Below are 24,237 nucleotides of genomic sequence, written 5' to 3'. Positions count from 1 at the left end.
GCAAAGGTAATAAAAGCAAAAATAAACAAGTAGGACTACATCAAAGTAAAAAGCTTCTGCACAGAAAAGGAAACCATCAACAAAATGAAAAGACAACCTACAGAATGGGAGAAAATATTTGCCAATCATATACCCAATAAGGAGTTAATATCCAAAATATATAAAGAACTTATACAACCCAACAACAAAAACACAATCAGATTTTAAAATAGGCAAAGGATCTGAACAGACATTTTTCCAAAGAAGACATCCAGATGGCCAACAGGCACATGAAAATATGCTCAGTATCACTCATCAACAGGGAAATGCAAATCAAAACCATAACAAGCTATCACTTCACATTTGTTAGAATGCCTATTATCAAAAAGATATGGAATAAGAAATGTTGGCGAGGATGTAGAGGAAAGAGAGAGCGCTTGTGCACTGTTGGTAGGAAAGTAAACTGGTCAACCACTCTGGAAAACAGTGTGACGGTTTCTCAAAAAATTAAAAATAGAACTACTATATGATCCAGCAATTCCATTTCTGGGTATTTGCTCAAAGAAACAAATGAACAAAACAAAACTTATAGATGCAGAGAACTGAATGGTGGATGCCAGAGGGGAGGTGGGTTAGGGGGTGGGCCAAGTGGCTGAAGGGAGTCACGAAGTACAAACTTCAAGTTAGAAAACAGTAGGCCACCTGGATGTAACATATTGCACAGTACTACAGTCAATAATATTGTAGTGCATATTTGTAAGTTGCCAGGAGAGTCAATCTTAAAAGTTCTCATCACAAAAAAAAAAAAAAAAATTGTATGGTAACAAATGGTAACTAGACTTATTTTGCTGATCATTTTTCAGTGTATACAAATTTCAAATCATTATGTTATATACCTAAAACTTACACAACGTTATATGTCAATTAACATTTAAAACATGGATGCTGAAGGAAAAAAAAAAGAAATATTCCTTTAGAAATTCTAATCACAGGAACAACAAATGCTTTCTGGCAACCAAAGAGCATAATTTGTAAATGTATAAATAAACTGAAAAAAGATGGAAATATTATAAACGATGAATTCTGTATTTTATAGAAAAGCAATGTTACAGGTGTTCATTTTAATCAAGCTTGGCCTGTTCTAAGACTATGAATTGAAGGTAAAAACATGTAAAAAATCTTGTCTTATGAGTTAAATTTGCATTGCAAGTAATCCCTACAGAGTCCCTCTTCTAAGAAACCAAAACTTTAATAAATCACATATCTAGCATTGTTCTCATCCAGGAATACGTTTGATTTTTTTTTTCAAATATGAAAAGCCAAGGTATGCTGTATTTGAAAAAACAAGCATTCCGAAAAATATTAGGTAAGAAAGGCTTTCAAACTCTTCTTAATTGAAGCTTTAATTCTTTCTTCTCTGTAAACCATGATATATGTATGTATGTATGTATGTATGTGTGTATGTAATACACATATGTACATGGAGTTTGTTCTCCAGTAGAAAGCAAATAGCATAAAATATACTAACCTTATGTTGTTGTACTTGGTGTTTTAGGTCTTCAATATCAGGTCCAAGGGGCTCTTTCTCCATTTTCCTTATTCTCTCTTCTGTTTTGGTTAGCCAATCATTTAACTCTTTCAGTTGCTGATTCTGGAGATCCATTAGAACTTTATGTAAACTGAAAATTCGAAAGATGTCTATTATTACCTCTATCAAAACAACTTTACTTACTATTATTAAACCTGCAAGATAAAACTGTTGACATTTATGTAATTTATGGCATGTTCACATTGTTTGGCATCTATTAAACATTAAGAAATAAGGGAAGCAAAGCCCATGATCAATCACCTCTGAAGTTATTCTTTCTCCGAATTATAGTTCATACATCCCAATTTTTAGGAAGTTTCACATAGCTAACTAAATGTGAACTTACACTAAAAGTGTAACCCATCTCTGATAACTGAACTAATAGCATATCCTGGCAATCGTTCATTTATATCTCCATTACTTTAATATGTATGGTGATTAAAGATGGCCACAAATTTTTTGCCACTCTTCCCAAGAGTCTATTTCCCATTCTCATGAATATGGACCAGCCTTCTGATTTGTCTTGACCAGTAGAATATGGCAGAAGTGACACTATGAGAGTCCCAAGTATAAATGCTGTAAGAGAACAAGGAAGCATTTATATTGTCTCTTAGAACCTAGACGCCACACTGTAAGAAGACCAGGCTACACTACGGAACGATGAGAGACCATGTTGAGTGGCTCTAGAGGATAAAATGCTGTCTTAAAAGTTGAGCTTCCTGCTGAATGCAGCTCAAAGAGTGACCTCAGCCATATTACAATTGTAGAACAACAATCTTTAGATGAGCCCTGCCCATATTTCTGATCTACAGAATCATGATATAATAATAAATTATTGTGTTAAGCCACGAAATTTTGGGGTCATTTGTTATACAGAAATAGTAAGTGAAAGAGATGTAATGTTTACAAAGATGTAAACAATAGTGGGTTGGGTAATGAATTTAAAGCCTGACTATATGCCCTAAAACCAACTTCTTACCTTCTCAATTAGATTTCCAGCATCAGGGACATGGGACAATATGTTGCCTATCAATCACACAACTTCATGGTGAAGATGAAAATTAAACTTGAGGTTATTTCAGCCACTCAACAAAAATTTGAGACTCAAATGAGAAGTGTTAATACTGATTTTGAGGTAAATATTCTTTAGGAAGACATGTTGGAAGCATTCATGGAAATCATAGTATAATGAATGCTGATAAGGAAGACATAATTAGAACTAGGTATTTACTATTCTGATTTATAAAATCTTCACCAGAAGTTTCCATTAATCAGCACATTTAAAAACACAGAATACACACATAATTAAGTGTTTAATATAATCTGGACTACACCATTTACTGGCCTTTTACCTTTCACAGACACATGTTCCCTGAGGCACCCTGCAATCAAAAGCCTATGGGAATGAGGTTTAATTTATCAAACACAAAAAGTAGACATCTTCTTTTTATGGGAAGCAACACTGATGAAGAAGCATCCAATAAAGCAAAAACTCAAAGTTGCTTGTTTAAGCCTCTCAAAGAATGCCATCCTCACATTACAAGGTGCATAAATCATTCACTTTATTGGTTCGGTCTACCCCTTGAGAACTGACCTGATGATAATAAGATTTCATGAGAATTAGCTACAGTATCATTCCTTATTTTTGTTGTTTTTCCTGTCCGGTTTGTCACTCCAGTAAGCTAAAAATTTCACCTTTCAAAAACTGAAGAAAAGAATCCCACATTGTTATTCACCCTTGAAGAAATGTTTCAACTATAACACACATTTGTTAGAATCAATACGGAATTTCATTTTAAAATATTATTTATTTCCTTTTTGTAACTTTTAGACAGACATTTCATTCAACAAATATTCACTGACTCCCATACCTTTGCTGGAAACTCCTGTTGATTAGGATGTCCATGTGGGGGAATATGTGTGAAAAGCTCAACTCTGTATGGCTTTCCTTTGGACTTTAAGAACAATTATTTTTAATATAATGTTCAATAATGTTTTTGTTTTTCCAATGTTGTTACTTTAGATACTCTAATCACTCAGTAATGTCTGGTCAGTAGTTTACTTACAGCTTTCTGCGTAGGTGTTTTACGAAAGGAGTTAACAGGTAGTAAAAGGTGCTGTGCTTCCTTTGCTCACTAAGGCCTGCAAAGAGATAGCATCGATATATGCAGGTGAATTACAGGCCAGAGTTACTCAGAGTGAGCAGCAGGGAAGTGAACAGTGGCTCATGGCAATGCCTGAACAGTGGAAGAAGCAACCATGAGGAGGCACTGCTATCAGAAGGTCTGTTTAAAAGCCTGTACAATACAAATGCCCCTTTTCTAAATGTGGTAGAAGAAGGGGTAACTTTAGAAAGTTGGGGGTGATAACTAACCCTTGGGTTAAAATATCATTTAAAATTCATTTTTAACTATTTTGGCTAACATGCATTCAACACTTTTTGTGGGCTAATCTTATTAGGAAGCATAAAATGCACTATTTCAGTGGATCCTAAATGATGATATGTAACATTTATGGTTCGCAGAATGATTTTTGTGGCACAGGGAAAAACTTATGAAATTATTTTAATATGCTTAGCATATATTTATGTGGCCAAGCAATATGCATACGTGTATGTCTGTATACATACATATATAGAGTGAGTCTATATATGATTTTAATACATATATAAAATCATACAGCTTAGGATGAGACTAAGTAAAGATAATTATGTTAAGGAAAAGTATTAAATATGTAATGATAAAAAAATGCAGATATGGAAGGAATTGTGAAGGTGGAACATGACTGACTTGTGTTTGAAAAACACTGAATAATTACATTTGGTCTTCATTATCACTTACTAAGGTAGATAATACCACTGTTATTTTATTTCTGAGGACAATGGATTTGGGGAAGGTTAAAGAATTGGCCCAAGGTGTCCCAGTGACAAGTTAAGACACTATCTAAATGCTAAATTATCTGTCACCCAAATCCATGCTCTTAACTTTGACTTATCTTCCTTCTTTATGGATCAGATGATGTGTTAGGTTGGGTCATATGAAGTTGCTGATACATGAGTCTTCATTCCATGAAAATGACAATTTCATATTGTTCAATTAAAAATATTATTGAGGGTCGCCTGGGTGGCTCAGTCGGTTAAGCATCTGCTTTCGGCTCAGGTCATGATCCCAAGGTCCTGGGATTGAGCCCCACATCAGGTTCCCTGCTCAGCAGGGAGTCTGCTTCTCCCTCTCACTCTCCTTCTGTGCTCGTGCACTCTCTCTCTAATAAATAAAATATTTAAAATAAAACGAAATAAGAATACTATTGAAATGAAAGAAAGAAATTCTATATTTCCAACCAACATTCTAAAGCTGCAAATAAATTAGGGAAATTTGTCAAATTCCTAAAATAAAAATCTATCACCCATAGGCAAAAAAAGAGTATGCATTTCTCTTGGTTTCATTTTATGGTTTTCAAGTGGTCATTTAGAAAGGGCTATAAAAGCAAAAGGAAAGTGAAGCATAAATACATGACAGGCAATAGAGAGAGGAGGACAGTGGAACTAGAATAAACTAGTGCCAGACAGGAGACAGTCCTGACAAAATCCAGAGGCAGAAGCATGCCAGGATATGACATTGGGAACTGCTGCAGCCAACTTCCAGTTGTAAAATTGGCTGAAGACAGAGGGAGGCTAGCAAAACCAATAAATTGAAAGGACCTAGAGGGTATCATGCTAAGTGAAATAAGCCAGTCAGAGAAAGACAAATATCACATGATTTCACTCATATACTGACTTAAGACACAGAACAAACCAACAAAGGGAAAAAAGAGACAAATAAAAAAGAGACTCTTAAATACAGAAATCAAATCTGGTGGTTGCCCGAGGGGAGGTGGGTCGGGGGATGGGTGAAAGAGGTGAAGGGGATTAAGAATGCACTTCAGCTTGATGAGCACTGAATGTAGAGAATTGTTGAATCATTTTATTCTATACCTGAAACTCATAGAACACTGTATGTTCATTTTATTCCAATAAAAAATGAAAGAACCTGGGATTTTGATGGCACAACGGAGTCATATACTTAACCTAGAGATATCCCACCCGTGGATTTAGTGTAATATAAGATAATGACATCCTTATGGTTTTAACTAGTGCTTCCCAAACTTTAATGTGCATACAAATCAGGTGGGGAATATGTCCTACATTGTAAGCCTGGGGAGGGACCTGAGAGTCTTCATTTCTAACAAATGCCCAGGGCATGCCAATGCTGCTGGTCCATGGACCACACTTGAAGAAGCAATGGTATAAGCTACTTGGATTTGGGTTGTAGCTGCAGTAAAAAACATCTTAGGGAATAAGATAATTTTACTGATGATCTCCTTCTCACCCCATACCCTGCTATGTGGACATGTCTCTGTGAACATGAAGGAAATCACTGCAAACAGAGTCTGCTTTACAGAGATTCTGCTGGACTGTAGCAAGGCATTTATCCTCTAACCAGTACTGCCCAATAGATCTTACAATGATGTAAATGTTGTATATCTGTGTTATCCAATATGATAGCCACTAGCCATGTGTGGCTACTGTGCACTTGAAATATGGCTAGTAAATGAGAAACTGAATTTTTACCCATACCTAATTATAATAACTTAAATTTACAACTAAATAACTACATGCAGCTAGTGGCTGCCATATTGGACAGTACCGGTCTAAACCAACAGACAACTAGATTGACAATAGCAAGGATTGCTTACTTGGCAGTCTTTATCCATAATACTTTATTATGTCACACAATATTTATAAGGAAGGATATCCTGAGTTAAGGAATTTAGGAATAAATATGAAGAGCATTTTCTGAAATCTTGGTTTTCTACACAAATTTATAAATGTCAAAATGGTATATGTTTTCATTAATTTCAGCCTATATTTGATAGCCTAAATAGTGTTTCTTGGGCTTTATGGAAATGCATTATAAAATGTATAAAATACTTATAAAACATAATCATATGCTAGATGCTATACTAATAAATATGTAAAAGTATAGACTTCATAAATCCTAGGGACTTACGATGAAAAATTACTAAGATTGGTTCTCAGGCCCCATTTCCTAGACTTCGTAATTACTTGCTTATATGCAATTCTCAAATAAGAAATACAACTAATGAAAGGAGGTAAAATATTAATGTGAATTTATAGATTACAAAAGAATTCCCAGTGATGTTCAATTAGCATGTTATACACCCAAAATACAATCACATGATTTAAGTTGTCAATAAAACCTATATATTTGATTTAAGGGAGGGCTACTGGTATGAATTAGAGAAACTGAATATTTAATGCACTTTTTACTCTCAAATGCATGCCATTTAGTAACTAAAATCACACTGATAAAAACCAAAATTAATTTATTGACTTATTCAAACTGCTGGCTTGAAAATCTCAGCAAAATGGCTGTAGTGACTAGATTACATAGTTTTGATTTTAGCTCAAGAATCTTTTATGTACAACTAGATGTTCTGGGAATGCTGATAAATCCTTAAATATGTAGTTATTTTAACCCCCTTGTATGGGTTTTTGTTTCATTTACTCTATTACGAAAGTGATCAATGAAGGTGACATTTATACATCAGGTTTTTTTAAAAACTATCACAGAAATGTGAATTAGTGGAATTTATATCCAGCCAGGTGATTCCAGTGAACATCCAGGGGTGAAAAGGATTGTGTTGGTTTTCAGGACTCAGGCATAATTTTTACTTCAGCTCTTGGGTGTTCACAAGTGGCAAATGTTTAGGTAGCAGAGCCCAGGCAGCATGAGTCTATCAGGATTAACATGAACCAGAGGCAAGGAGATGACATAGAGACAGGTTTAGGACACATAAAAATGTCTTCACTGAATTATTTATAAATGAATAATACTATATAAGTACTAAATTACCTACTAAAATAGTAATTTTAACCTTGCGTGATTTGGGACATTTAAATATAACTTTATGTATGAATAACAAATTATATTTATCATGTGCCAGACAACAGAAGTATTACTATAATTAATCCTAGTGATACAGGAACTGATCTTAGCCCCAATTTACAGATGGGGAAACAAAGGTATACATGGGTCAAGGGACAAGCAAGGGAAGGCGGGAAAGCGGGAATCAGTTAGTTTGGCCCTGGGGCCTACTTCACCATCATGCTATACTGACTGTATGAATGTGATTTTTTTAGAGATGACATTTATATCTACTCCTCATTTCATTTATATCAGTGATCATCAGGACATAAAAATAGAAGGAAAAAAGGTCATTTAGTGGGATCTTATAGAGATTGTCATTAATGGATAATTTTGCTCTTTCTTCTCACCAAAATGAAAAGTACAGTTGTTACTATTGAAACAAATATTCTTAGCATAAGGTTTACACTAATGCTAGAAACCACAATACACCGAGACCCAGTTTCCCTCAAACATATGGTCACAAGGTAAAATAAATGACCAGATACTTTAAATATTTATAATGTTCCACTAAATGTAGGAATCAGAAAACATGATATATTCTAGGCAAACCAAAACAAACAAAAAAACCCCACATTGTTTTAAAATTATAAAGCAATATTGATTTTTTTAAAAGCAAAGTTTCAGTAATGCATATACAAACACATGTAAAGGCTTTTTTGTATGGCAGTAATGAATGGGCCATATGAAGCACATTAGTAGTTTTCAATTCTCAAGGTTTGGGACATTTATCAAAGCTCAATGAATGCCTTGTGAAATATAAGGTTTAAAACCGAGAATCCAATAAAAACAATGACCCCAAATGTGTACAACTTTCCCCATCATTGTTACCTCTCTCCTACCACATTTAACCACCCCTACCTCCACCACTGCCATCTGCCAGGTCCCATTCTAAATTTCTGGAAGTGTACTATCTGCGTCTGCGCACATGGTTCCTCCCTCCTTGCCCCCCTGCACCTCTGTGCCTCAATTAATGCACCCTCTGTCTGCCAAGTCCTAATCATACCTTAAAAAACCCAGCTACAAAGCCTGACAGTGGACAATGGTCTTCTGTCTACTACCAGTATACTACTACAAGTAGAGTAGTTTCCATTGCAGAATGAAATAGGCAAAGGTCTAACTGAATCACATAAAGAGGCTTTTCCCCCCTAAAACAATGTGTCGGTCCTCTTCACTACAGCACCACCATTCAGTCCAATTAGTACGCTGACATCTATCTTGGGCCAGAAGAGAAAGCAAGGAGAACAGGACATGCACATTTTTCAAAATTTCCCACTAATTCTGAAAGTTACCATTATAATATACCCTGCCACCTGATCTTGGAGGCCACAGTTTTTAGTCCTCAACCTCACATAAATATTTCTGAAAGAATTCACCTGCCAAGTTCCCCTTCCAACAGCCAGAAATAAAAATAAATTTTCAACCCTCCCTCAAAATTAAACGTGTATTCATATTTATTTTTTCACCGGGTGGAATGTGAGAAATAGTGCTATGTTTAAAAAGGATTCTGTGTGACAAAAATGTACCATTGTTTTCAAAATCCTGATCTATTTTATTCCTCCATCCATATATCTCAACAGCAGCTTAATTATTGATATTTTTCAACTATCCAGAGCAAGATTAAAGTTCAAAATGCAAACAAATTCATCTGCATTTTGAAAGCATAAATTCAAAAGAGTCACAGTAACATAATAAAGAAGCTGCATGGCCGGATGCAAAAGATTTTTGTGGCAAATACATTATGGCAACCCTCAATTCAATCTTCCTGATTAAATACTCACAAAGTGGATGAAGAAACGCAGATGTCATCACAAACCAAGGACTACTATTAAATACAATGATTGGAAGATTGTTTAAATTATCCCTAGTAAGAATGGGGAATGTTGACACTCAGAGATCACATTCATTTATATGGCAAGAGAAGCCTACTCTCAAATTCAAAAATTATGTCACTATATAATATCTGGCATAGAGCCTGGCATACAGTAGACACATGATAAATATTTCTTGAATGAATAAGTGGTATCATTTAATTAACCATCAAACATAAGACATAATACAAAAACACGAACTCTTTCCTGATCAGAAATATCAGAATTAAGATGATAAAAATACCAATTTCCATAAAATCTGTTCCTGTCTCCGGACCTTTCCATTTGTTTGCCTTTGCCCCAGCTATCTGCATGGCTTGTTCGCTCCCTTCATTTAGGGCTCTCCTTAAACATTACCTCACCAGAGAGGCCTTCCCTAACTGACTGCCTCCATATAATCACACACATGACGTTTCCTTCTCCTAATCTACCTCCTGACTCTTTTCCCTTTATCATTTATCACCATCTGATGTTATACATATTTTGTAATTGTGTCTTCCCACTAAGAATGCAAGCTTCATAAGAGAGGGAGTTAGTCTGCTTTGTTCACTGATATTTCCCTAGGATCTAAAACAGTGCTGGGAATATAGTAGGTAAGAATTGTTAGTGAGAGAGATGAATGAATGATTAAACTTAATTTTCTAATGATCATTGTTTATCTTTGTGAAAAAGCATTGTTCCAAAAAATCCTACTCTCTACTCTGATTTATATCAGTTCTAGAGACTGGGCTTTCCTATTTATAATTTAAACTGTAAGAGTCATATACTTTTTATTATTTGAACAAGGACTCTCCACATTTTAACTGCACATTATTTACAGAAAGAATTGTGACAGCCAGTCATATCTATTTGAACGTGACCGAATTACTGTATGTTAATTATTGCTGCTTATTAGGCCAGTAATTAATTGTCAGTACTCTCACGTTGTCTCTATTGTATATTCCTTCACAAGAATCTTGCAATTCCATTAGTCACCCCATGAGATAATATCAACATTTGAGGATTCAATGAGACATCACCCAGCACCATTTTTGGAGCTTCTAAGAAAGTAGTTAAAATGTTTGGCCCCTCAGTTAATAGGAAAAGAGGAACAAGAAATAATAAAAGCAGTGGTCTACAAACAAGGAGTATGGATTTATACTATTTCATAATTGTTTCAAGTAGATCAGTGCTGCTCAAACTTTAATGGGCTTAGGAATCACTCGCGATCTTGCTAAATTGCAGATTCTGATTCTGTAGAGCAGAGGGAGGATGGAGATTCTGAATTTTTAATAAGTTCTCAGGTAATGTTGGTCTTGCTGTCCTTGAACCACCTTGATCTCCAAGAAATTCTCATTTTAACATTATTAGAAGAATTTAAAAATGAATTAACAAAACGGTTATATAAAATCACACGTAGGAGTCTGAGATTATGCATTGTTAAAACAGTCATTGCAATAAATTCATTTGTTGGACTGGAAGCACCTGAAGAAATTAACTTATTTGTTCATCCATTCACTTATATATTCATATATGCAATATGTTAGCCACTTCACTTGGGAGAAAACCCACCATTTGTTCAGCATCTCCTTTGCTCTATTCATCACTCATGTATATCATCTCATCTCAATATTGGAACAGACATGTGGGGAAAAAAGATGAACCAGATTTTTTAGACATATTTTTCTCTTCAAAGTGTGGATGGTGATTCACAATGATTTGCCATGTTATGGCTGGTATCATTACCCAGATACTGTTCAGATCTCTCCTCCTGCTGATGGAAACCAGAACAGAACTTCACGTGGCCTCCTTACTGACTCGCTTTCATTTTCTTCCCCCACCATCACAAAGACTTTACTTTCCCCCTGCATGTCCTAACCACAATTATCAGAGAAGTTGATGGAACTTGCTGTGCTTATCTTTATGAGTCCTTATAGAAATGTCAGTAAATCTCTTTTTCTCTTTGCAGGTTGCATTTTTCAATCAAATTAATGAGTTTATTCATAGAGAAGAAGATTTTCTGTTGTCCCTGTGCCAGTTGCCTTCTTGCACTTCCAGAGTAGGAAGTTTTGCCTTTTCTTCTCGCTCCCTCACCTCCCACCACTCGAAGGGTATTCTGCAGCATAAAATGCATCAAAACAAAAATCATTTTACCTCCTCTCCTTAAGGTTTCCAACTCGAGTAGGTCAAGAAACAGTGTACATTATATGTTGTTAAAAAAAAAAAAAAAGAAGATAGCAGGAAGGGAAAAATGAAGGGGGGGAAATCGGAGGGGGAGACGAACCATGAGAGACTATAGACTCTGAGAAACAAACTGAGGGTTCTAGAGGGGAGGGGGGTGGGGGGGATGGGTTAGCCTGGGGATGGGTATTAAAGAGGGCACGTACTGAATGGAGCACTGGGTGTTACATGCAAACAATGAATCATGGAACACTACATCAAAAACAAATGATGTAATGTATGGTGATTAACATAACATAATAAAAAAAAGAGTGTCCTGTTTTTGTTATTTTAGTAATGCAATCAGTGGCACTTAGTTCTTTCATTCCAATTTCATAAACATTGTTAAAGATTTTTTTATTATTATGTTCAATTAGCCAACATATAGTACATCATTAGTTTTTGATGTAGTGTTCAACGATTCATTAGTTGCATAGATTTTTAATGGACCAATAGCAGCATGTTGGTGTCAAAGTAGTATGTGGCTAGAGATGTTTTTACAAACTTCTTTACCATATTAGCTTCGTCATCAATTCATATCTATGAATGTATCAGAATTGTAGTGGAAAGAAATAAGAAAAGAACCAAATGGAAATGGAGTAAAAAGAGGAAGAGAGGAGGGAGAAGCATCTGTGTGTGTGATTTTTTACTGACTTTTTTTTTTTTTTTAATTTTAGCTAGTTTACATTGCAATATTAGTTTCAGGAGTAGAATTCAGTGATTCATCACTGACATACAACACCCAATACTCATCACAACAAGTGCCCTCCTAAATACCTGTCACACATCTAGCCTATCCCCCCACCCACCTCCTGCCATCAACCCTCAGTTTGTTCTCTATCATTAAGAGTCTCTTATGACTGATTTCCTTTTCTCCCTCCCCACCCCTTCCCATATGTTCATTTGTTTTCTTTCTTAAATTCCACATATGAGTGAAATCATATATTTGTCTTTCTCTGAGTGACTTATTTCATTTAGCATAATACACTCTAGCTTCATCCACATAACTGAAAATGGGCAAGATTCCATTCTTTTGCTGGCTGAGTAATATTCCAGTGTGTGTGTGTGTGTGTGTGTGTGTGTGTGTGTGTACCACATCTTCTTTATCCATTCATACTGACATTTCTTTATAAAGCATATTTCTAAGTGTTTCAATATTTCAATTGTAAAATTTCAACTTCAAATGTAATTTCAATCACTCTGAACATGTTCCCTCCCACCCAGGGAAAACACCCACAATCATATCCTTTGGGAAAAAAATGAACAAGGCAATTAGAACAAGATGGAGAAAAAGAGTGAAAAATACATATGAGGCAAAGTATTAACCACAATGGTACAGTTAAATAGTGCATGGCTAGCCATCTTATTTACAATGGTGATCATTCTTTGCATTTTGTAATTATTTTGCATTCACAATCTACTTTTCATACCCTATCTCAGCCAGTATCTTTTTGAGGTATGCCAGGTACACAGCAGAAGTGCTGTAGTTTCATCAGTCAGTAACTAAGAATCACAGAGGGGAAGTATGTTACCCTAGTTCACATAAATAGGTGTTTAAGAAAGTGAGACCTTATCCCTTAGGCAAATTAGAGTAAGGTGGAAATAGGAGCATTTTGTTACCTCTCTCTCTATTTTTTAATTTTTTTGTTTGATAATTGTTAATGATTTGTGGGATAAATAGCATTTCCCAGATGCAACCTGTGTATAGCTAACATCTATGTGCATGAGGCAAGGATATCTATTTCCAAAGCAAAAGGATCCTGACTGTTAAAAAGGCAAAAAAGGAACTAAAATAAATAGAGCAGGAGTAGTTTATAAATTAACTGTTGGGCTAAGATAACAGAATATACTCCGATATTAAAGACCTGGCATCTCTCACCTGGGTTACTGCACTGACCTTATAACTGTCCTCTCTTCTTCCAGTGTCATTACTGATAGTTCCTTTACTTGTCTCCCCCCTACTTAAAACATTCTAGTGGTGGGGCACCTGGGTGGCACAGTCGGTTAACTGTCCAACTCTTGGTTTCAGCTCCGGTCATGATCTCATGGTGGTGGGATCGAGCCCCACACTGGGCTCTGCACTCAGTACAGAGTCTGCCTGGAATTCTTTCTCCCTCTCCCTCAGCCACTCCCAGTCATGCTTACTCTCTCAAATAAATAAATAAATAAATCTTAAAAAAAAAAATTCTGGTGGCTTTTTCTTGCATTTATGCTAGAACTCAAAGCCCTTATCTCTTACCCTGACTGACGCCACCATTCAAGAGATGACCCTCACCTTTCTTTTAACCCCGTCTCATACCTTGGCTGTCTAACCTTTCCTCCTGCAACTTCCCCATTCACCCTGACCTTTTGCTTCCTCTAACAAGCCAGTTGTTCCTCTTTTAGGGCCTTTGCATAGGCTCTTCCCTCTGCCTGAACTGTAACTCTCCTCATCTACAAATGGTCGTTCCTTCCTGTCATTCAAATCCAAGTTAAATGGTAACACCGCAGAAATAATATTCTTGGATCACAAAGGCTAAATATCAGATAGGAATAAGTTTTCTAAAGAAATTAAAAGGTACTGTGACACAGAGATGCTTCTACTTCCTTTCTTCCTCTGGTGGTCTTTTTTTTTTTAAACAGCCTCTCAAGAGCTTCAGGAGATCTGCAACTTAACCTCTTATGACCAAATACTATATCCCCAGTGCATGGAAATGTATCTGATATCTTGAGGCACTCCATTAATGTTGGTTAATACTTGCATGTATTTGTGTGTGTGTGTGTAGAGTTTTGCATATATATATAAATATATATATTTAATATATATCAATGTATATGTATCAAATATGATTTTACTATTGCTGGCAGATATGTTGGTAGGTAATATATATAATTGTCAAGTGTAAATATTCACAGATTTTAGTTATAAGCTTATTTGTATTCCCAACTAGTTTTTTTTTTACATTTGTTATAAGATCACAACTTAAGAATTCTAGCATGGAGGGACACCTGGGTGGCTCCATCGGTTAAGTGGCTGCCTTCAGCTCAGGTCATGATCCTAAGGTCCTGGGATCGAGCCCTGCATTGGGCTCCTTGCTCAGCGGGGAGCCTGCTTCTCCCTCTGCCTGCTACCTGCTTTTCCTTCTGTCTGCCATTCCCCCTGCTTGAGCTCTCTCTCTCTGATAAAAAAAAAAAAAATTCTAGCACGGCTTCAGTTACATCTTACATGCCTAGACAAACCTTAATTATCATTCCACTCATCACTAAAGCTAGGCTTAGGCAGAGATGATGGCTTCTGATGGGGTCTATCCACACTCTGTCTTTGCAAGGGAGAGAGATGAAAAAGGTAGACTGATCCATTTTTGTTTACTAGCAATTTACCTGGCCTTACTACATACCTTTGGAAACAATAGGTGATGCTCCCTATGAAGCTAGTCATCAATATGGTCATGATAATAGAAAGTGAACAGGTAGCAATTTATAAAAGCATGGAATTATTCTTTTTTTAAAAAAATACTGATCAACATTCTATTGTCATAATTAGCTCTTTGGTTCCTCCAAAAAAGTCTATTAAGAGTCAGGTCCAGCATAGTTTGCATAATGGCTTATCTCATTTAGAATTTAATAGGTTTTATGCATCAACACACACAAAGTTAGCGAAAGTGGTATGGGAGACTTACTTGTACAAACTCACAAAAGATTTCTGAATTTGCTTTGGGAAACAATACTTTGTGTATGGGTATTTCAACAAATTGTCCAGAAAAGACTACGTGCAACAAGTGGTTCCCTATTAGTGTCTCATATTCAAAACTCTGTTTTAACAAAAACTATGCCAGCTAAGAGGATGCCCTTGCCTTCCTAATAATCATTCCAAAAGCTTAAACACAAACCAAAGTGTTTAAAACCAAAGTGCCCAAATCTTCCCTCAAGACAAACTGGTTTTTGATGTCAGGTTTAGTTAAGGACTGCTGTTGCCATTTTAGCTTTTCCATCCTCCAGCAGGAAGGGGGTGAGGAAATTACAGGCATACACACACATGCACACACACATACATACATGTGTATGTGTGTGTGCATGTGTACGTGTATAAATATGGATGTGTGCACTATCGTCCATGTATGTGTATCTATGCTGTCATCTATCATCTAATGGTAGCTGTCCCTTTAAGATGGGTTTTTTTTAAACTTTTTTTTAAAACAGATTAAAAATTGGGGATTTTAATTTTAGGTTGAATTCACCTTTTCTTGTAACTCGGTCTCAAACTGCAATTCTTTAATTGACTGTTATGAACACTTGATACCTTATCGTCAGTCTTATTTAAAAAAGGGATTGAGGAACAATGGGGCTAATAAGCCTCCAGAAGAGAATGGGGAAAAGAGAAGGCAGGAAAGAGACGACAGTGGTTCCCCTGTGGGATTTTAAAGACAAGCAAATTTTGTCTGAGGTTGCTTTGTTTAAGTTGCACAGATCGATAAAAATAGAAGTTGTAACCTGAAGAAGGTTGGGATATGACCACAAGTAGGAGGCTCTACATCTTATAATTTATGATGATAAATGGGTGGAATAAATCAGTTGACCCTTGGGCATGGGTACCAGGCCAACTCCAGCATTCTAATATGGCTGGGTGTGACTCTCACTTGCAGGGTTTGCTACCATCATCAAAATGATCACAGCAGGGGAAAATGTCAGGATGTATAGACTAGTATCTCCTGGTCTGGAATACCAATATTTGTGAAAATTCTATCCTATATATGCCTTATTTATTTTTTCAAAAGACATGAGTTTAAAAATGTGTTTCTCCCTCCTCCCTATTGTCACGCTATAATTTAGTACTGAAATAGCAATCTTCCCAGCATATCTAATGAGTTTCTTTGGTCCTATTTTAAAGCTTTTAATCTTCATAAATAATAGCTAAGTAAACTTAAGGTGCTTGGACAATTTCTTTAGCTTAATGTATTCAAATCCACAGTTGGCACTTCATTTCTTTTCATTTAAAAATAAATCTATCTTGTCTCGGTAGGCTTTACATGAATACACACACCTAACAATATAAATCAAAGCAACACATCCAGAATGATGAGATCTACTTGTTACCTTTAGAAGAAACACACCATTTTCAGAAATGTCTCAAAAAATTCTTTTTTGATAAAGTCAATATATATTCTTAAAATAATTCACAACCATACAGTAGTTGCATAAGGATTTTCGAACACAAATGAGAAACATTTTTTCAAGAGGATTTCCATGAACACATGAGAAACTATTTAATATTTTGAGAGCTTTTCCTTCAGAAGAGAAGTTTCCTAAAACTGTACCTAATAGGTGATTTTATGTGCATGGCTTCCCATTTATACTTCCAAGACTTCCAGAGTCACATTTAAATTTTGGAGAAAACTGAGAAAATATTAACTATGACACCAATTTTGGGAACTTTTAAAGCAGAGTTCTGTAGATAATGGTCCTTCTATCCAACATCTCCACATTAATTACAAAAGTGAAAAACAAAATGAAACAGACATGAAAATCCAACCAAAACATCCCCTAATAAAAAAAGAGCTACATACCTTGGAAACCAACTGAGAATCCCAACTGAAACAAAAAACTGCATCTAAATAATAATAAGATTCCAAAACTTGCTATTTTTAGGAATTAAAAACAAAGACTTACTTGCTTTGTTTTTCCATGCTAGCTACCCTGAGGCATTCCCATCTTGAATTTAGGAGATTCATTTGTTCTTGTACTTCACTTTCTTCATCTTCTGATAACTTCCCTATTCCAATCAGTTGACTTCCCAGTTGCAGAACATTACCAACCCGTCCCTGATGGGATGTCAAATCCATCATGAACCCCTGACAGGGAAAGAAGGTGACACAAGTTGATACTTTAGGTCAATCCTTACGGTTTTGAATTTTATTTTTTTGCAATATTAAATTTGTAGCCCAGTTAAAATATATTCCCAGTAAAATGATTTCATTTTTTATTTAAGAAAACCCAACACTGTTTTTAATTTGAATTAAGGGCAATTATTAGCTTCGGTCACCTTCTGCAGAAGCAGATCCTGAGATAAGGATTTGTGTGCAAGTGACTTACTAAGTCAAAGCTCCTGGAGAGACAAGCAAAGGAGCCAAAGTAGCAGAAAACAGGACAGGAAAGGAGCAGAAAGCAAGTGAGTGTGTCATTTCAGGAACAGTCTCCCACCGCGAGTAGTGCAGCCTGATATCACACAGGTACTCTGGAGTGTAAGTTATATCTTAGCACTGCCTTGACCCAAGAAAAGTGAGCTAGGCTCTCATATCCCTGCAATGAGTCACTGGCAAAAATCAGATCTCAGCAACTTCAAGTGTCATTCTTCAAGGCAGAAATTCAAATGCTGGCTGGTGGAATCCCATGCCCATAAACATTTGTTTCCATCTCAAAATAAAAACTAAATTAGCAAAACACAAAGATCTTATAGAGTAATTGAGATAACAAGAGAGACTTGCCATAATGACAAGTCATGAGCTTTGTTTCATAAATCAATGTTTTGCTTTACCTCATGAGTATGAAATTGTTCTTTCACTTCTTCTACATCATTAGAAATCTCTCCTTGGGCTTGCAATGTGTCCTCAGCTGAAAGAAGCCATGAGAGTACTTCTTCTAAAGCTGTTTGGTAACTGTCCAGGTTTACTTCAGTCTCCATTAATGAACGGCCAAATGACTTGTCTTCAGGAGCTTCCAAACGCTGAACAATAAAATAAATTGGGTGTTATACAATTAGTATCTCTGCAGACTTCCAGTATATTACATGATAAATTGAATGAAATATTTAAAATGCTAGAAATGTCCACTTGCATTATCAGAGACATGAACAGCAGACACATACAAGAGCAAGTCTGCATTTTAACATCTCACAAATATACACACAAATTCTCAAATGGCAGTTGAAATCTACTTCAAATTAATATTTTATTAAAGCTTTTCTGGATTACTATAAGGAGTGAATTAATACATCATCTCTTTGTGTTGTATTTTAAACGCTACTAATTTTCACCCATAGGTAACTTTTTTCATTTCATATTTTCATTCGTTTACATATATACATTATTGGTATTATATGTACATACTTTTGCAATGGCATTAAAGGAAACATCTCTTCCCAAGAGGTGGGAATGAAATATTTCTGAAGATTTAAAGAACAGAAAAGTTATCAGTATGAAAATTAGTGGGTGAAGAAGGTAAAATTTAAAGAGAAATAGCTCATTCACACATCTGAAATTTTTAATAGTATGATGACTTCTATAAATTAAACTTTTATTTCCAGAAGCCCATGGTTTCAGTAGCAAGACATCATCTTAGGAGAAGTAAAATATGAAGTATTCGCTTCCACATTTCATTAGCAGGATGTTAAGTAAGACTCCCAACAGTTGTCTTGAAACTCTAAATTTCTCTTGAAACCATAAAGCTGAGAACAACAGGGACAAAGTGGCCATGATTCTAAAGAGAAGATCCAGGCCACCTCTGAAGGTGCTGCTAAGAGGGGACGAGTTTTCTGGTCCCACCACCCTCAATCCACTACCTAGCTCAAAGTTGTAGAAGAAGCATGGAGACTGACTGGAGCAAACTAATGAGAAAACATTCCTGTGGACTAGCTAGAGCACTTATGCACATCTGTACCTTCTCCCCTCCTTAAGCCAAGTAATGAAGACTTTGGAAGAATCACCTGGAGAGGGTAGGGTAGTTTTCAGGATGGAATACTGACCTCTAAACCTGGCTGTATGTCAGCAGGGATTCCCAAACTATGGAACCAATACTACCAAGTGACAGGAGAGAACTCTTGAGATAACCTCTGTGTCTGGTGCTTTAATATGAGGGCAATTGTCAATGGTCAGAATTTAAGCCAATAAGAAAATCTGCATGAATTTTTCTTTGGGTCAAATACACTCGTGGTAGGTGGCTGGGCTTCAAAAATCCTAAGGAAGAATGCACTCAAGAGGGTTTCCTGCTGAAGTAAGGGACAGAGACAAACTGATGACATAGTTAAGCAGAGCAAAGATATTAGAGAAACATTTGGAGAGGAATCTTCTCTACACCCCAAAGATAGCAAGTAAGCACTGGGCCCTAAAAAACAGGGTTCTGCAAAGGAAACAAAAGGCAGGATAGAACAATGAGAAGCTACTTGGAAGACTGCATGATCATGCCTAGGAAAAAGATCTATCCTTTTGATGGCTTTCCTCTGACATGTATGCCTTGACTTTCTAGTCCCTCCCAACGATGGGCCTTATCCCACTGAGCTGCAAGCACCAATCTAATTGTCCTCTTCTGATAAATGCTCCAACTTTAAAACTTTATTATCATAAATTTCTTCAACTATTAAGTCCTTTAAGATGAAAAGACATAGGGGCAGTGTGTGGTGTGGTATTTTCATCAAGTGATGCACTCTGCATCTGTTTCTAAAGAACTGACAGAAATATGTCATCCTAAGTCAAAAGCACCCAACTCTACTATCTCTCACAGAGCATATCCTGAGAGAGCTATCCACATGGGCCCACCTCAAGGTCAAGGCAAATTTCTGAAGGTCTTAGGGGTCTGAACAAATTCCATGATGCATCTCTTTTCTCCACCCCTAATTACTATTAATAATAAATGTCAAAGTTAGCATTAAAAGGAGAAAAGTCACAAAAAGGTAGCATGAGACATGTATATAGACAGGACCAGCTTCATGTTGTGCAATCTGAGCAGCTGTATGGTGCCCCAAGGCTCAAAAGGACACCTTGCTTGTTTTATCTGCTTCTTGACATTGCCACCTTAAAATCCTTAATAACTTTATCTCTGAAGTGGGCAATGTAAGTGAAGTCCAATAAGGTGACAAAGTGTGCACGTGTGCAGAGGAAATAAGTACAATATGTGTGTTCACCCCCATTTGCATATAGTATTGCTGATGTTCCATGAGTAGAGAATGCTGGTGGACACATGGTATGTGGGGATTTAACAACACTAGAGGTGAGTACAAGGTTAAGTACGTCTATGAATGAGTGAGGGCACTAACAGCCCCAGGAACTCACACTTTCTATGTGAACCAGAACTTGCTTCCAATGCAGAAAGAAGGCAGTTCCAAGAAAACATGAACAACCAAAGAGCCCTTCAATGTCCTTTCTTACTCATATTTCTTTCCCATATTAGCCAACCATTTAGGCTGAAATTCATGACAGAGAAAGAAAGGGAAAGGGCAACCCATAGTTCCTTGTTCTTTTGATCCTCCCTCAAGTGAACACTGAAAGTAAACAATATTAGTAGAATGAGTACCTATCAAGAAGTGAAATAAAAACAGCTAAGTTAGTTGTGTAGCGTTTCCACATTAAGAATGAAATACATAGGCATATATAAGCTACAAAATACAAATTGTGTAGTGTTGGTGATTCCGCAGTAGTTACATGGTCTTATATTTGCATTTACAACTGCAATTGCACAATATAACAATGAGCAGTAAAACTCATGCTAATACTTTAAAATTCTAATTTTCTTTATTCAGTCTGAAGTTAAACAGCAAATAAAAAACACAAGGGGAAGTCAAGAAAGAGAGACCATGGAATAAAGGAAACGGTTTTATATTTTAATTTTAACAGCACTTTCCTTCCTGCTTTTTGAACAAGGGGCTCTGTATTTCATTTTCCACTGTGCTGCACATTGTGCAGCCAGCCCTGCGAATAGGTAAAAAAAAAAAAAAAAGTGCAATTCAATCATGGATATTTTGGCTCCTCTGGGTTACAGGTGAGAGGAGATGGGTGCTTTATTGTCATGTACAGTAGAATGTGGGTGTAAAACCCAGGGGCTTGGGAGGCAGTCAGGGTTTGAATCTTGACCCTGGCCTGAGGTCTTGTTACCCTGGGAAGGTTACTTAGCCCCATCATTAGCCTTAGTTTCCTCCTATGCAGAACAGGAGCAATAATACTTTCCTAATAAGACTGTGGTACGAATTGAAGAATGGTATATAAAGTATTTAGCAGAATGCCTGACCTTGTGCAAGAACCCAATAAAGTGCATGATAACTGTAATTATTTTTGGTTTCTTACATACATAAGAACCATTATGAAACACAACCTGCTCCAATATTATTTTCTTAAGTCACTGGTCAGACTGCAAAAGCCAGAAAATTATTGTAGAAAAAAAAATGATCCGAAAAACTTCTAAGAGTAAACATCAATTAAATCAAACCTTTCTGAAACTTGAACATCAACCTAGCTGCTACATAAAAGTTCTAAAAATCATTAATAATCTTGATTTCAAATTATCTCCTCGAAATGATCAACTGTAAACAACACTATTACTCAAATAACACAACACTACATTTTCCCAATATATAATTTGGATTAGAAAAGTAAACACTCCCATCGGTAGATAAGTGGATAAAGAAGATGTGACATATATACACAATGGAATATCACTCAGGCATAAAAGAGAAGGAAATCTTGCCACTTGTGACAACACCGATGGACCTAGAGGGTATAATGCTAAGTGAAATAAGTCAGACAGAGAAAGACAAATACCATATGACTTCACTTATATGTGGAATCTAAAAAACAAAACAGAAACAGACTCATAAATACAGAAAACAAACTGGTGGTTGTCAGCGGAGGGGGGCAGGGATGGGTGAAATAGATGAAGAGGATGAAGAGGTACAAACTTCCAGTTATAAAATGCATAAGTCATGGGGATGTAAAGTACAGCGTAGGGAATACAGTCAATAATGCTGTAATAACACTGGTGATAGATGGTAACTATGGTGATCACTTCATAATGTATATAAATGTCAAATCACTAGTTGTACACCTGAAACTAGCATAATATTGTATGCCAACTACACTTCAATAGAAATAAAATAAATAAAATAAACACTTCATGATTTACTGATATTTACAGAGGCTTGAAATTTTGGAGACAATTTTAAAAGGCAAATCTTTATAGTCAAGGACATGATGTCTAGTACTCATAAATTCTGAATCTAAAAGTTTTGTCTGAGGATGTTCATAAAACACAAACTTTGCAAAGACAGCCTTATTAAAGCTAAATTCAAACATGAATAAGCTGTGTAAAATAACACAAATAACTCAATTAATCATTATTTACATCCATAAATTCAACTCTACATATATAGAGTATTATGGTCAAAATTGTCAGCTGGGGTCTGGGTAATTCTTTCTTTGTCTAGACCACTATTTTTCAAATTTGTTAGTCATGATCCACCAGTGATTCATGAAATCATTTTAGTGGGGCATGATCAGGAATATTTAATGGGTCAGGACCAGGAATATTCTATTTAAAATTAAATAAAATAAATAATATTAGTCTATGTCATTTATATTAAGGATTAATATTGTTTTGTGAATTTTTGTTTCAGATATGCCTACCTATGTATCTATGTGTACATACATATATTCTGGATCAAGATGAAAAAATCATTTTCTGTAATTCATGAAACAAAACTGGAAACAGTTCTAGAATTTCAGCACAGGAAAACCCATGATAGAAGTAATGTACTTGAATTTCACATTTGCACATTTTCAATTGAACCCTTGGAACACAACCCATTCTTTACAAATCCATCTTTAACAATGGTGGTTCCCAAGCTCCTTGGGAACTTCTCAGGTGTAATCCAAAATTGATCCCTGTATGTGGAGGGCAGGGAAAGACCAAATAAAGATGCAGGCCACTCCAGATTGGTAGGTGGCAAGTTTAATAAGCAAGGGAACTCACATACAAGCCTTGTTTATAGAGAGATCTTAACAGGGTTCAGTCACATATACTGTCCAGATGGGCTCAACATCAAATCACTGTCAAGGCTGCATCCTTGGAGCAGCTCTAGAAGTGGGGAAGGCAAGTGGAATATACATTTTAAGGTCAGGGGAGGGTGTGAAGGGACAAAGGGCCTCCAATTGCCATTTACCAGCTCAGGGGTCAACAGGCAGTCATGTCCTCTCAATGACCTCCCCCAACAAACAGAGAACTTAGAGATAAGTTCGGTTTCAGCTCCCCAAAATATACATTCTTTGCCCTAGTATTTCATATTTCGCCTAAGCCTGTGGCTAGTTCATACATATCATGGCATCAAAAAAATTTTTCAAGGAAACTTGATTTTTGCTTTTTATAGATGATCTATGCATAAGGAAGTGATACCAATCATTTCATGAATGAAGATGCCAGTATCATCAACTGGAACTAATTTTTTTTTCGCAGGCGTCAATCTTGTTTTAATTTCTTTTTTTTTTTATTCTTATGTTAATCCCCATACATTACATCATTAGTTTTAGATGAAGTGTTCCATGATTCATTGTTTGTGCATAACACCCAGTGCTCCATGCAGAATGTGCCCTCCTCAATACCCACCACCAGGCTAACCCATCCTCCTACCCCCCTCCCTCTAGAACCCTGTTAGTTTTTCAGAGTCCATCGTATCTCACGGTTCGTCTACCCCTCCGATTTCCCCCGCTTCATTCTTCCCCTCCCGCTACCTTCTTCTTCTTCTTCTTTTTTCTTAACATATATTGCATTATTTGTTTCAGAGGTACAGATCTGAGATTCAACAGTCTTGCACAATTCACAGCGCTTACCAGAGCACATACCCTCCCCAGTGTCTATCACCCAGTCACCCCATCCCTCC

At 36.2% G+C, this 24,237-nt stretch overlaps 1 protein-coding gene across 1 annotated transcript in view; it reads right to left on the bottom strand.

Moving 5' to 3' along the window:
* The window catches only part of DMD (dystrophin), a 1,845,074-nt gene that overhangs the window by 1,354,993 nt on the left and 465,844 nt on the right, over positions 1-24,237 (bottom strand). The window contains exons 10-12 of the mRNA XM_081807964.1: positions 18,136-18,324; positions 17,271-17,452; positions 1,508-1,658 (exon numbers count right to left, since the gene is read on the bottom strand). Coding sequence (XP_081664090.1) covers positions 1,508-1,658; positions 17,271-17,452; positions 18,136-18,324 — 522 coding nt within the window. The remainder of the gene's footprint in view (positions 1-1,507; positions 1,659-17,270; positions 17,453-18,135; positions 18,325-24,237) is intronic.

Source organism: Leptonychotes weddellii, chromosome X (assembly GCF_054177405.1).
Source record: "Leptonychotes weddellii isolate Sample4059 chromosome X, ASM5417740v2, whole genome shotgun sequence".
In the NCBI taxonomy this organism is placed as follows: Eukaryota; Metazoa; Chordata; class Mammalia; order Carnivora; family Phocidae; genus Leptonychotes; species Leptonychotes weddellii.
This window is presented reverse-complemented; position numbering and strand designations above follow the sequence as displayed.